At 40.9% G+C, this 15,521-nt stretch overlaps 1 protein-coding gene across 17 annotated transcripts in view; it reads left to right on the top strand.

The window, feature by feature from the left end:
- FRY (FRY microtubule binding protein) overlaps positions 1–15,521 on the top strand; it is a 428,089-nt gene that overhangs the window by 206,830 nt on the left and 205,738 nt on the right. Inside the window, exon 1 of one of the 17 annotated variants that reach the window (XM_044927336.2) lies at positions 1,610–2,002. The exons of the other annotated variants lie outside the window; for them this stretch is intronic. Within the exon in view, the coding sequence (XP_044783271.1) occupies positions 1,942–2,002 (61 nt within the window). The 5' untranslated portion in view covers positions 1,610–1,941. Of the gene's footprint in view, positions 1–1,609; positions 2,003–15,521 lie in introns of those variants that run through there. 17 annotated transcript variants of the gene reach the window in all.

Raw genomic sequence — 15,521 nt, forward strand, 5'->3', positions numbered from 1 at the left:
TCTTATAGGGTTGCTGTGAGGACTTAATAATACACGCGAAATGCCTGGCAGGGTACCTGACTCCAGTTCCATGTCTCTCTAATATTATTTCTTTTTTCTACATCTTTCTCCCTTGTACTTCCCTTAAATGCTGTTTGATAATTAATATCTGTAATAGAGTGAAAAGAAAAAACGAAAATTTTTTTCTTATTTTGCTGAGGCTCTTTTAAGTAATGTTTTTTGTCATTGAATGACAGTCACATCATTTGAAAGGTTGGCCTAATAATAGCCCGAGAGATTTGAAGCTGACAAAGTACAGATTTTCAGTTGAGTCTTGACTCCAATGAAGATCCTGAAAAAGGAGAATTGAAAGAATTCAATACTCAAGACTCAGATACCTCCCTCAGCACACTATTGTATTGTAACTGTTTTGACCCCTTTCATTAAAACAAATCAGATGCTACATAGGCACCACAATCGACTCTAAAATAATAATAATAAAGTGAAAGTGAAGTCGCTCAGTCGTGTCTGACTCTTTGTGACCACATGGACTGTAGCCTACCAGGCTCCTCCATCCATGGGATTTTCCAGGCAAGAATACTGGAGTGGATTGCCATTTCCTTCTCCAGGGGATCTTCCCAACCCAGGGATCGAGCCTGGGTCTCCCACATTGCAGGCAGATGCTTTACCGTCTGAGCCACCAGGGAAGCCAATAATAATAATTAAAAAAAAACCGCATCATAAACCCTGGATGTGTAAGATACTGTGAAACCACAGCGGCATCTTTGCTGACCTTGAGCTTGCCTGAAACACTTAAGAGTGTTCATTCTGGGAATTTGGACATTTTTCTCCTTCCTGTGAAATGTTTCCGTTCATCAGTCAATTCACCATACCATGCTGTTTTGTAATTTCGACCTATGTTGCTCTAGCAAACCTTCAATTACCCTGAGTAAATCAAGAATAGAAAATGACTTGGGTTTCTTGCTCTTCACAGCAGTGTTAGTGAAGAAAATACATTTTCACTGACCCTCATACAATTCTTCTGTCAGAAATAATGCCCATTGAAAGCTCAGTTACAATTCTGTTCTGTTTTTAAGTAACTTTGCGTTTTCCTTCCCAGTCTCCTCACTGGCCTAATCTTGTATTTTCTTTGAAGGTGAAACGCTTAATCATCATCACCAGTATTGGTTCCTTCATAAATTAAGTTTTTTGCAAGTCGATTTAGGCTGTGCCTTTTAAAATAATAGAACTGTAGATTTCCACCCTGATCACTTTTCTTTACTGGTTGTGTTAGCAGATGTTCAGCGTTTCATCTTCCTTAAGAGTGTAGTTTCTCACTAACTTGGCTTCAGATAGGGATTCTCTGCTATTGCATTTTGTCTGTAAGAACTTAAGCTGTTTAAAGCTGTTTGCACTTGTGGCCAAGAGTCCTGGTTCCCAAAGCAACGGTTTATCACCCACCCTGTGTTATCTTTGCTCTTGTATTTCTCCGGTCACAGGAACACGAGTGCAGCCTGGTGGGCTGTTCCCTGGGGGCGTGCGTGGACTCGGAATGCGTGGACTGTTTGTGGCGAGCCCTGGGGGTCAGGCTCATGTTCCTGGAGTGCTCTGAGCAGCTTGGCTAATCTGGCAGCATAGTATGTTCTTGTGGTTAAATATAGACATACAGGCACTCTGCAAGTTGTAGGTCACTGTCTTACCGAGCAGCTAAAAATTGTCCCATTGGTATGAACAGTCTGCCCTGGACGGAAGGCCTGTTTTAGTTTGTCTTCTACTGTAGGTTTTAGCACCTGACTAAAAATACACCTTGGGCCAGAAATAAAGGAGACCCACCTGGTGGCCGGGACACTTATGGTGGCAGAGAGCAGCGGGATCATGGACTCGGTCACTCTCTTTTTCTGCTTTGGAACATAGTCTCTGCAAACGGTTCCCGACTGTGAGTTTGGGTTCCTTTTCAGGCTCATGGAGATTACAACAGCTTGTTGGAGACGATCCTCTGTGATCAGCTTCATAAAAGGGCTTGGTAGGTATGAAAGGCTGATAATTGTGTGGAGTGGGTCATTGGTTATCAGACTGTGGGTGGAGAGAGGGTTCTCTTAAAGGTTTCGATGGATGGGGGTGGTAGGGACACCTGCATCTCTATGCAGGGATTACTCCTAATGTCACTTGTTTAGAGACGGGAATAATACCCTTTAGAATATCTGATTGGGATTGCAATTGTTGGGATTGTTTCTGAGGTTAAGATTTGGTTAATTTTGTGTATGAGTCTGTGGAACAACAAAGCTGTGATGTCATGGAATTTTTCTGTGCACTGAAATTCTACTAAAAGATTTGGTCTGACTCTCTGTTCTATAAAATTGCTAATCCATAAAAAAAAATTGCTAGTATGCATTTGGAAGATAGTTAACATCCCATTAAATAGGTAGGGTTTATGCATGATTTCTTCTAAATGTTGATGTAAATATCCTTATTTGTTTTGTTTTAAACCTTGAAATGGACCTAAAGCAGTCTTTCCTTTGCTTTGGGCCTAGCCTTCTCCAACATTTAAAAACTGTTTTTCTTTTCTTGTGTAGGAACTAAAAATCAGGATGCCATATGTTAACCAACATTAACTGGATCCAAATTGCATGTGGCTGCTTTTTCTTTATCCAAATAAAATAGCCTGGTTCCATTAGCTCTATCATAACCTTGTGAGCAGTATTGTACTAGAGTTCCAAAAAATTAATGAGAGGAAACTTCCATGACACAGAGTTAATTACATGCAATTTGGATATCAACCACTTAACTTTCTATTTAATGAAAGTAGAGGAAAAAGTTAATTTGTAAATGGTTAAGTCATACATACTGTTCTAGTAGAGGAGAAGCATTTTCTTTATTAATGATTTGGGAGATTTAATTACTTGTTAATTATTCTACTGCACTATCTCTAATAAGACTACTAGATATTTGCATATAATACCACTCTATTTCTAGGGATAAAATCTCTATTAGTCATTAATTTACCCCCTTTATGGTTTATAGAGTATATTAGGAAACTGTTTTTTTCCTCTCAGGAGATTTTTTTTAATGTATAACAAGCATACAACTTAAAAGGCAAAACTTACAGTTTTATGCCTTTGGAAAAATGCTCCACCATAATAGGACTTAATGAAATGATTCATATTTTTGTTTGATATCTCTTGGGAATGTTACTGACCCTTGCTATGTTACTGCTGGACAGACCGCTTGTGTGCTCTGGTGGCCAGCTCAACTTCTTTTTAAACTCAATGTCTCTCTTGCTCACAATCTATAAACTTAACTTTTCCAAGAGATCAGTAACAACTAATATGGTTCTGTGAATTGAAAGATTTACGATCACCTGAAATGATAAACTTGGGGTAGGCAAGTATCTATTAAGTGAATTTTACAGTCATTGTACAGTTCCATAACTATTTAAAAATTTAATAAGACCTATAATATTTTTTATTAAATGATCTGGCATCCAAGTAAGCACATATGAATGAGGAATTTAATAAATATTTTGATCTTGACAAAATGAAGGACTTACCAGACTATCAAGGATTTCACTTATTCAGTGAAATGTTAGTGAGTTCATTATCACTTAATGTTAATTCAGTGTCAATGACGTAAATATTTGTGTAATTTCAATTATATGCCCTGCATTGGAAGTCCTTATCTTGCTATGAAAGTGAAAGTGAAGTCACTCAGTCGTGTCCGACTCTTTGCGACCCCATGGATTGTAGCCCACTAGGCTCCTCCGTCCATGGGATTCTCCAGGCAAGAATACTGGAGTAGGTTGCCATTTCCTTCTCCAGAGGATCTTCCCGACCCAGGGATCGAACCCAAGTCTCCCGCATTGCGGGCAGACGCTTTAACCTCTGAGCCACCTTTAGCTGACTATCTTGCTATAGATGTTGCAAATATATCTTGAGTTATCATATGTATTCACTTCAGTTCAGTTGCTCAGTCATGTCCGACTCTTTGCGATCTCATGGACTGCAGCACGCCAGGCCTCCCTGTCCATCACCAGCTCCCAGAGCTTGCTCAATCTTATGTCCATCGAGTTGGTGATACCATCCAACCATCTCATCCTCTATCGTCCCCTTCTCCTCCTGCCTTCAATCTTTCCCAGCATCAGGGTCTTTTCCAGTGAGTCAGTTCTTCTCATCAGGTGACCAAAGTATTGGAGCTTCAGCTTCAGCATCAGTTCGTCCAATGAATATTCAGGACTGGTTTCCTTTAGGATTGACTGGTTTGATCTCCTTGCTATCCAAGAGACTCTCAAGAGTCTTCTCCAACACCACAGTACAAAAGCATCAATTCTTCAATGTTCAGCTTTCTTTATGGTCCAACTCTCACATCCATACCTGATTACTGGAAAAATCATAGCTTTGACTAGATGGACCTTTGTCAGCAAAGTAATGTCTCTGCTTTTTTTTTTTTTTTTTCATCAAAGCTTTTATTTATTTATTTATTTATTTTATTTTTTTTATTTTAATTTTTTTTTATTTTATTTTATTTTTAAACCTGAAACACTGTATTAGTTTTGCCAAACATCAAAATGAATCCGCCACAGGTATACATGTGCTCCCCATCCTGAACCCTCCTCCCTCCTCCCTCCCCACACCATCCCTCTGGGTCGTCCCAGTGCACCAGCCCCAAGCATCCAGTATCGTGCATTGAACCTGGACTGGCAACTTGTTTCATACATGATATTACACATGTTTCAATGCCATTCTCCCAAATCTTCCCACCCTCTCCCTCTCCAACAGAGTCCATAAGACTGTTCTATACATCAGTGTCTCTTTTGCTGTCTCGTATACAGGGTTATTGTTACCATCTTTCTAAATTCCATATATATGCATTAGTATACTGTATTGGTGTTTTTCTTTCTGGCTTACTTCACTCTGTTTAATAGGCTCCAGTTTCATCCACCTCATTAGAACTATGGGACACTGTAAAAGCAGTCCTAAGGGGAAAGTTCATAGCAATACAGGCATACCTCAAGAAATAAGAAAAAAGTCAAATAAATAACCTAACTCTACACCTAAAGCAACTAGAAAAGGAAGAAATGAAGAACCCCAGGGTTAGTAGAAGGAAAGAAATCTTAAAAATTAGAGCAGAAATAAATGCAAAAGAAACAAAAGAGACCATAGCAAAAATCAACAAAGCCAAAAGCTGGTTCTTTGAAAGGATAAATAAAATTGACAAACCATTAGCCAGACTCATCAAGAAACAAAGGGAGAAAAATCAAATCAATAAAATTAGAAATGAAAATGGAGAGATCACAACAGACAACACAGAAATACAAAGGATCATAAGAGACTACTATCAACAATTATATGCCAATAAGATGGACAACGTGGAAGAAATGGACAAATTCTTAGAAAAATACAACTTTCCAAAACTGGACCAGGAAGAAATAGAAAATCTTAACAGACCCATCACAAGCACGGAAATTGAAACTGTAATCAAAAATCTTCCAGCAAACAAAAGCCCAGGTCCAGACGGCTTCACAGCTGAATTCTACCAAAAATTTAGAGAGGAGCTAACACCTATCCTGCTCAAACTCTTCCAGAAAATTGCAGAGGAAGGTAAACTTCCAAACTCATTCTATGAGGCCACCATCACCCTAATACCAAAACCTGACAAAGATCCCACACACAAAAAAAGAAAACTACAGGCCAATATCACTGATGAACACAGATGCAAAAATCTTTAACAAAATTCTAGCAATCAGAATCCAACAACACATTAAAAAGATCATACACCATGACCAAGTGGGCTTTATCCCAGGGATGCAAGGATTCTTCAATATCCGCAAATCAATCAATGTAATACACCACATTAACAAAGTGAAAAATAAAAACCATATGATTATCTCAATAGATGCAGAGAAAGCCTTTGACAAAATTCAACATCCATTTATGATAAAAACTCTCCAGAAAGCAGGAATAGAAGGAACATACCTCAACATAATAAAAGCTATATATGACAAACCCACAGCAAACATTATCCTCAATGGTGAAATGTCTCTGCTTTTTAATATGCTGTCTAGGTTGATCGTAGCTTTTCTTCCAAGGAGCAAGCGTCTTTTAGTTTCATGGCTGCAGTCACCATCTGCAGTGATTTTGGAACCCAAGAAAATAAACTCTGTCACTGATTCCATTGTTTACCCATCTGTTTGCCATGAAGTGATGGGACCAGATGCCATGATCTTAGTTTTCTGAATGTTGAGTTTTAAGCCAACTTTTTCACTCTCCTCTTTCACTTTCATCAAGAGGCTCTTAGTTTCTCTTTGCTTTCTGCCATAAGGGGGGGTGTTATCTGCATATCTGAGGTTATTGATATTTCTCCTGGCAGTCTTGATTCCAGCTTGTGCTTCATCCAGCCGGGTGTTTCGCATGATGTACTCTGCATAGAAGTTAAATAAGCAGGGTAACAATAAACAACCTTGTCGTACTCCTTTCCTAATTTTGAACCAGTCCGTTGTTCCATGTCCAGTTCTAACTGTTGCTTCTTCACCTGTATACAGGTTTCACAGGAGGCAGGAAAGGTGGTCTGGTATCCCATCTCTTTAAGAATTTTCCACAGTTGGTTGTGATCCACACAGTCAAAAGCTTTGGCGTAGTCAATAGAGCATAATGCATATGCAGAGCATCTATATCATACATACATGTAGGTATAGTACTGTAAACATATGTATGTGAATGTATTTGATAGCAGAATGCATATTGTAATGTATATTGTACTGGTGTGTGTATATATTACTTTATGATATAGATTATATTAGCAAAGACATACATAGGATCGGATTCCTTTTCAAGTCCCCTCACCCCTTGTCCCGCATCATGTTGTCTCCAAGGGGATCCTAGAGGGGAACAGCTAGAACTTCGGTTTGTGAGATTTGATGTCAGGAGAGGGTGGCTTCTGGCTCTGCTTTATGGTGGTCATCTCCACATAGCCAGCCTGCCTTGTCTTCATTGTCCCTCCAGATTGGGTCCCTGTGTCATGTGCCCACTAATGCAGCTGCAAACACTTCTCTTACCCTTGATTCTGGCTTTAATATGGTTCTGATAACATAGCCCAAGAAGCTGGGTTTGTCCTTCCTGGTGGGCCTGAGTCTAACACCCACACAGCAGCCCACATACCACTGCTGCTCCTACAGCCTCTAGAGCCTTCTTGACCGTGACACAGCAAGAAACACATTTTGTGTTAGGCCCAGAGCACACACAGGGACCTATCTATGAACATAGACAGGGATGGGAAACAGAAGTGTGAAACAGTGCTTTCCCTCACTATACAACGTGCCGTCACTCTGCTGTTTTTTTCTTCTGTGGTTTTCTATTCTGTTTCATTGCAGACATGCTGCTTGTGGTATCTTGCGACTGAATGTACTAAATTTTAAACTTTTTCTTCTTTATTGAATTTTGAAGAGCATGTTATACATATTGGGCTTCCCTGATGGCTCAGATGGTAAAAAAAAAAAATCTGCCTGCAATGCAGGAGACCAGGGTTCAATCCCTGGGTTGGGAAGATCCCCTGGAGAAGGGAATGGCTAATCACTCTGTATTCTTTCCTGGAGAGTTCCGTGGACAGAGGAGCCTGGCAGGTTATAGTCCATGGGGTTGTAGAGAGTTGGATATGACTGAGTGACAAACACCTTTTTTTTTTTTTTTCAAAACATATTAAGGATTCAGTGAACATTTGTTATGTAGCAAATTGATGAACTGATCTCACTCATAGTATTTTCAGACAACAATATTTCTGAAAAGACTCAAACTATATTGTAACATAGGTATGATCAAGGATGCCTGTGTAAATGGCATCCCACCTACATTCACCTTTGCTGTGTGTTCTAAGTGTAAATGCTCCAAGATACACACTATTCAGTCCAACACATTTAATTAATGTGAAAGGTTGTGGCTGGACTTAAAAGCCTTAGTGAATATTCTAACTTATGTGATCAAACCTACATTATAGACGGTATTCAGTTTTTTATATCATTATAGCATTCCTTCGTTATTGCCACTAGAAGGCAATAATGGAAACTGAACAAATGAGCCTTATTTTTTTTTAACAAAGTGTTGTATTATGAAAAATTTTCAAATACATATACAAGGAGAAAGAATATACAATATACACATATAAATGCAATATGCAACACATCTCCATCACTCAGTTTGAGCAGTTGTCAAGCTATGGTCGTGTTTACTTCATACATACATTTAAGAGATCTTTTTCTCTTAAGTATTTTGAGTAAATTATAGATATCATTTCATTGAACTCCATATAATCAGTATACAGTCTAGAAAATATAGATCTTTTCTTACCTTCCCACAATGCTACTATCATTCCTAACAAAGTTAACCATGATTCTTTGTCACCTAGTATCCAAATTCAAATTCATATTCAATATGCTTGACATTTTTAAAAAATGACTTCTAACAGTTGGTTTGCTCAAATCATGCAGAAGACCTGCATATTACGTTTGGCGGTTCTGTCTCCTAAGTCATCCTACCTACTTATGTATGTATGTGTGTATGTATTTGGCTGTGCCAGGTCTTAGTTGGGGCATGCAAGATCTAGTTCCCTGACCAGGGATCTAACCCAGACCCCCTGCTTTGGGAGCGTGGAATCTTAGCCACTGGACCACCAGGGAAGGCCCCCGTTCTACCTATTGTTATCTTTCATTGACTTGAAGAAATTAATGCACTTTTTTAATAAAATGGACCTAATTCTGGATTATTTCCTTTGTTTCCTAGGGTGACATTTAACTTGCTTCTATATCCCCATTATTTCTTATAAATGGTTGTTAGTTCTAGTGTTTTTGAAAACTGGATGCGCTTGGACATAGTGTGAGAAACATTTCCCTCTTGGCCCCACTGCCAAGGTCATTTCTGTTCTCGCACTAGGAGACTCAGAAGCCCTCTGCCATTCTCAGGAATACATAGCTGACTGTTTTCAGTGTTTGGGGTCAAGAACTTTGACCAATATCCTACCACAGGGAGGGAATTTTGAGAAAGCTGCTAGAGTCAGTATCCTAAACAAGTATCTTAAACACCTTAATCATGATAACATCTCACCAGCAAACATCTCTTGCATGATTTCCTTATTTGGAAGTTGTGATGTTACAGGATTTCAGGTCATCTCTATAAAATGTGTAGGACCTTCCTTTCTGTTCTGATAGGCCTCATCCAGCTTCCCACCTTCATTATTTTTTCTCAGGGTGAGTACAGTGGTCTTTAATTTGTCCCTCAAACAGCCCCTTTGTAGCCCATCCTATATAACAATATCGATCCAACTTTTCTCCGGGAAACCTGCTAGCTTCAAGTAAGATCCACATTCATTGACTTGTCATCCAAGCTCTTAATTCTGATAATAAGAACTAAAGACCTACTTTTTTTAATAGGACTTATGAGTTTAAGTTTTCATATGTATGTACTTGTTGAATTATTTTGTTCACACTGAGACTACCGTGGAAGCAGATGGGTTCAGTTCAGTTGTTTAATTATGCCAGGCCTTGTGCTAAGGGCTTGGGATCTTTATGGTCCAGTTCTTGAGGACTTCTCAGTGCCTTGGTGAAAATAGTCTGCACGTGTGTGCTGTGATGGCAGTGCATGGTAGGACGACAAGGGGTGGGGGGACAAGAAGAGACCCTCAGCTGATGTCTCTAGGCGTCTGCCACGCTGCGCCCTTGCCTCAGCTGCACCTTTCTCATCTCTGCTCGTCAGAGGCCTACCTGTCCTTTCCGCCTTGGGTCAGATGCCGTCTGTTCCACCAAGTCTGGCGAATCAGTGGCTGGAACAGTTGATGCTTCTATCTTCCTAGGTCTAGCCCAGAGTTTTGTGAAAGGCGCAGTCTCAGGACATGTTTTTTTAAAAACATGTTGACATGAAGGACTTCCCTGGTGGTCCAGTGGTTAAGACCCCTTGCTCCCAAAGCACGAGGCACGGTTTGGATCCCTGCTTGGGGAACTAATCCCATGTGCTATGCGGCTTGGCCTAAAATAAATATTTATTTTTTGATGTTGACCTAAGTCCTGAGTTTATAGTGAAGCATAGTCAGGTTCCCTTGTGTGTCCACCTGTAGCATAGGGAGTTGCCGGTCTCAGAAGGGTGGATAGGAGCCAGAGGAGCAGTGGAGGTAGCACTAGAAGGGTCAGGATTGCTTGTCAAACCTTCTTCTAGAGGAAAGACAGACCATGGAATCTCACTAATTTATATTAAGTCAAGGAAAGGCAAGTATTGATTATTAAGTTGCTGAATTGTGGAAGTTTTGAATCAGGGATCTTTTATGCGTTGTCAGCCTTCCCTGATAGCTCAGTTAGTAAAGAATCTGCCTGCGATGCAGGAGACCCTGGTTCAATTCCTGGGTTGGGAAGATCCATTGGTGAAGGGATAGGCTACCCACTCCGGTATTCTTGGGCTTCCCTAGTGGCTCAGCTGGTAAAGAATCTGCCTGCAATGTGGGAGACCTGGATTCAGTCCTTGGGCTGGGAAGATCCCCCGGAGAAGGGAATGGCTACCCAGTCCAATATTCTGGCCTGGAGAATTCCATGGACTGTATAGTCCAGGGGGTCGCAAAGAGTCGGCTCCACTTTCACTTTCACTTATGTGTTGTCAGTGCATATTTTTACACAGTCATAGAATACTGGAGCTAGAAAGGACGATGAGGCCTGGCCTCTTTAGGAGGACAGGTAAGGAAAGGGAAGCCCATGTGGTTCAGGTTCCTTCCCCTGGGTCACACAGAGCCGTGCTGGGACTCAGACCTCAGAGTCTCCATGCAGTGCTCTCTCTGTGTTTGGCTTACAAAGCATTAAGTTAGTTGGAGTTCATAAAACATATCAGTTTTGCTGCAGACGAAAGGAATGAAGAACACTTCTGTCAACTGGATTCATTAGTCCTCTTTACTTTCCTCAGAGATCTGAGTGTGGTCCCCGGGCCAGCAGCATAACCTGGAAGCTGGTTAGAAATACAGATTATCCAGCCTTACCCCAGAGCCCCTCAATCAGGAGGGGCCAACCCTTCCTGGTGAATCTGTGTGCAGAGTTTCTGAGGACCGCTGCATCCCACTGAAAGTCAGCAGCTCACATATAACAGCTTCAGGCCTTGTCCAATTTATCACCACTTTTGAATTAAGAAATTTCTAATTAATGAGATTTGAGTGCATGAAATGAGCCAGAAGAGGAAGAAAATAGAAAGGAAGAGAAGATGTGAGGAGGAGGAAGAGGGGGAGAAAGGCCGGCGAGCACCCCATAAATGAGAGCAGTCTGTCGATTCTGTCCAGGAGGAGAAGGAAGTTGAAATTCAGGATTATCCTGTCTCGAGCAGGTTACCCGATCTCCTTTCGGTGAGAAAGGACCTTGAAATGCCAGTGTAACCTCATCTTCCTTTGCTCACAGATCTCGGCAAACATTCCTTCAGGCTCTGATGACAGCACTTAGACTCTGAAAATCGGGGGGAAAGTCCATGTAATTGCATCTGAGCAGATGACAGACATTTATAGAGGAGATCACTGAAGTGTTATTGTCGTTTCTCCAAGATAAAACACTGGAAGGCAAAGGAAGAGAGAAAGAAAACAGAGCAATGACTTGATGCTTGCTCTTTATCGAGCTACTTCACTCTCTCCAGGGTATTCTGTCTTTGGGAGACTAAAGACAAAACAGCATTGAGAGGCCACAGATTGTAGTAAATGCAGAGTACTGTGCCTTCAAGTTCACTTGCTTCCTCTTAGGATAACAACCAGTTAAAGGTTATGTCATCAGGAAAGAAGAGTCTGTACCTTTCTGCTGCTGCTGCTGCTAACTCGCTTCAGTCGTGTCCGACTCGGTGCGACCCCATAAATGGCAGCCCACCAGGCTCCCCCATCCCTGGGATTCTCCAGGCAAGAACACTGGAGTGGGTTGCTATCTCTTACTCCAATGCATGAAAGTGAAGTCGCTCTGTCGTGCCCGACTCTTAGCAACCCCATGGACTGCAGCCTTCCAGACTCCTCTGTCCATGGGATTTTCCAGGCAAGAGTACTGGAATGGGGTGCCATTGCCTTCTCCGGTACCTTTCTAAGGCGTGTCATTAATCAGATTTCATGTATTTATATGGGGCCTCAATTCTTGATTATTTTTTATGCTCCTAGCCTTTCTCGGACTCATCTAATGACTAGAAGATACATTCAAGTTCAAGAAGGCAGATAGCTTGGCAGGGGCCCATGGCTGGAGGTTGTATGAGTCTTTCGTAGAAATTAACCAACTCTATTATAGGAAGCCTCCAAATTACAACTTTTATATTTTATCTGTCATCCTTTGAAGTCCCCAAACTAGCCAGGGGAAAAAACCCTGTGAGCAAAGGGACTTATCTTATTTAGTCTTCATCACAAGCAACTGGTTTGTTTTTAAAAACAAAAAAAAACAGGGTGATCCAGGAAGTTCACAAGCTGTCAAGGAGACATGGGTTCAGATCCAGAGTCAACCACTCTGTGACTTTGGACAAATCACTTAACCTCTCTCAACATACACGGTCCTGGCTATGAAAAGGAGATTATTTGACCTTCTAGGATTATTTTTGAGGATTAAAGATATTAATTATCCTAGAGCTATCTTATGAAATTGAAACTTGAAGGAGCACAATTTGAAAACTATAAAATTAAGAGCCAAATAGTGTAAGAGAAGGCAGGAATGTAGTCATCAAAAATGAAAGGAACGTTGCACATTATGAAAACTTTATGGAGATTAAGCAGAATTTAACATGTCATTGAATATATTTTTCTTCCAAGGCAAAATTTATTTCTGAGTATTTTTGCCTTGTAGTCTTTTCTTGACCTACTTTGAAACGTATAATATTATTGAGGAATCTTCCATCTCCTTAGAAATGTTTTTCTGTTGCTCAAGCTAATTGTTTCGTCTTATCCCAACATTTTCCACTTCCTAATAATGCTCATCAGAGGAAAATAATTCATCCAATCATACTTGGAGGGTTTTTTTTTTTCTTTTCATCCTAATTTGCTTTCCATGACCTTGAGGGTTTCTGGTCATTTTGAGTATTTGCAGTCCTTTTAAAATGCCATTTCTTAAGCACCCTCATAAATTCATTAGTGGACAATTTATTATTGTTCTATACACAGTGTGACATGTTCTCAAAGTAGCTGCGTCATCCTTGGTTTCTTATGTTTTATGAAATGTTCCTGTAATCCCAGTAAACAAAATAAGTCTTACAGGAAAGGATGGACTAGGGGGGAAAGTGTGGCCCTAAAGAAGGACCCAGCTCTTGTTTATGAAAGAGGTTTGCCCTCCAAACCTACAAAGTGAACAAGGCACTGAGAATCAGCAGAAAGAATAACTTGTGTCCAACTGCAGAGAAATCTGATCAGTTTACTCCTGTGTCGAAAGGTAAGGTTACACAGATCTCTGGAAAGTAAAGTTGTATAAGTGGATCTCCCTTTCTGGGAGGGGTACCTCTTTTAAACAGTTATTACCTACTGTCTCAGGATACTTTAAAAAAAAAAAAAAAGAAAAGAAAGTCATTTTTTATTTTAAATGTGCAGAGTGTGATTCCAATAATGGAAACATCAGGAAAAGTATTGAGTGTTTTGAAAAGCTGGCTCCTTGTTGTCTGTCTTTGTGAGCTGCTGAGAGCCAGCAGAGATGGCCCCTTTGTGTGTCCTGTACTTGTGAAGGAGGTAAAGAAGCAGGGTGTGCCATGAGCATTTTGATTCAAGCCATTACAGTCTGGTTAAAACTCTCATTTTCAATTGAACTGACAGAGATACAGGCAGGCCATAGGGATGGATCAGGAAAGCAGACTTGTCACCCCGCAGCCAAGCACTCTAGGTTTCCTTGGACCCCATGAGTGCACGGGGCTTTCATCTCTCCACAGCAGTTCCAGACTAGAACGTCTGAGTGCCTTTGGTTCCTCTGTTCCCTCACTCAGTTTAATTTTCCCTTTGTTCTTTTAGAATGTATTGCAGTCTAACACATTGTGTGTGCCTGTATTTGTTGTTGTTGTTGTTTAGTCGCTCAGTTGTGTCCAGCCCTTTGCAATCCCATGGACTGCAGCACACCAGACTTCCCTGTCCTTCACTGACTCCCAGAGCTTGCTCAGACTCATGTCTATTAAGTTGGTGATGCCATCAAACCATCTCATCTGCTGTCATCCCCTTCTCTTCCTGCCTTCAATCTTTCCCAACATCAGGGTCTTTTCCAATGAGTCAGCTCTTTGCATTGGGTGGCCAAAGTACTGGAGCTTCAGCTTCAGCATCAGTACACACGTGAAACTGCTGATTATATGACCCTGTCTCAGTAATATGTAAACTCCATGAGGGCAAGACCCATCTGTTTTGTTCACAGCTATCTTCTTAGTGCCTGGAACAGAGCTTGAAACCTCAGCCCTCATTCATTAAATATTGATCAAAGTGAATGGGTGGATGGATGAATGGTAGGCTATAATGAGCAATGGTCTTCCTGCTGCTGCTGTTGCTAAGTCGCTTCAGTTGTGTCCGACTCTGTGCGACCCCATAGACGGCAGCCCACCAGGCTCCTCCATCCCTGGGATTCTCCAGGCAAGAACACTGGAGTGGGTTGCCATTTCTTTCTCCAATGCATGAAAGTGAAAAGTGAAAGTGAAGTCACTCGTCATGTCCGACTCTTAGTGACCCCATGGACTGCAGCCTACCAGGCTCTTCCACCCATGGGAGTTTCCAGACAAGAGTACTGGAGTGGGTTGCCATTGCCTTCTCCAGAGCAATGGTCTTAACATCTCTTAAAATCTAACTGAGAAAACCAGTTGCTTTCCTATAGCATAGATTGCCACTTCTAGACTCGGGCATTTACATGAGGAAACTCATTATAGCCTTTCCTTTCCTTTACTGTCATGATAAAAATGTAGCTGAACTATGAGTTGTGGGGGCGTTTGTACGGGTGTTACCGTTTGCAGTTTAGTAATTCCTGGAAATGTTGGTAACTCGGGGAAATTGTACTGAAGACCTTAGCCAGCTAAGAGCAGTCAAACTAAAAATTAAGGTACTAGTCAGTGAAATTGGAGAAAAAACAGTCACATTCAAAAAAAGATCATCACTTGTAGCTGGAAATAGATCTAATAAAGAGGTAACAAGTGGGGCAAAAAGGCCTAAAACATGTTTTACAGAGTAAGGAGTGGACCCTGCTCAGTGTAAGAAATAGACACCCAGTGAAACGGGGAGAGACACCTCCTGAAACCATCCAGCAGAACCAAACTGAAATGCAATTTAGAATAAATATAATAAAATACCATTTAAGACAGAAAACCCATTTAAGACAGAAGAATTAGAATGTGTTTAATCTGAGATTAAAATGTAAATGGAAAAATATAAAGAGAAAGCAGATTTCAGAAAGATTCAATAATTTAGAGACCTGATTAATATCTGAAAGTCATGCCCTTTTTCTCAACCCCACCTCAACTCCCTACCCCAACTGGGTGGACTGTGGGGCAGAGCCCAGACCCAGCCAGAGGAGAAGAGGGTAGTGACCAGACCCTGAAGTGAGGATGGGCTTGCTTGCCTGGCTGGATAGA

Source organism: Bubalus bubalis, chromosome 13 (genome assembly GCF_019923935.1).
Source record: "Bubalus bubalis isolate 160015118507 breed Murrah chromosome 13, NDDB_SH_1, whole genome shotgun sequence".
NCBI lineage: Eukaryota > Metazoa > Chordata > Mammalia > Artiodactyla > Bovidae > Bubalus > Bubalus bubalis.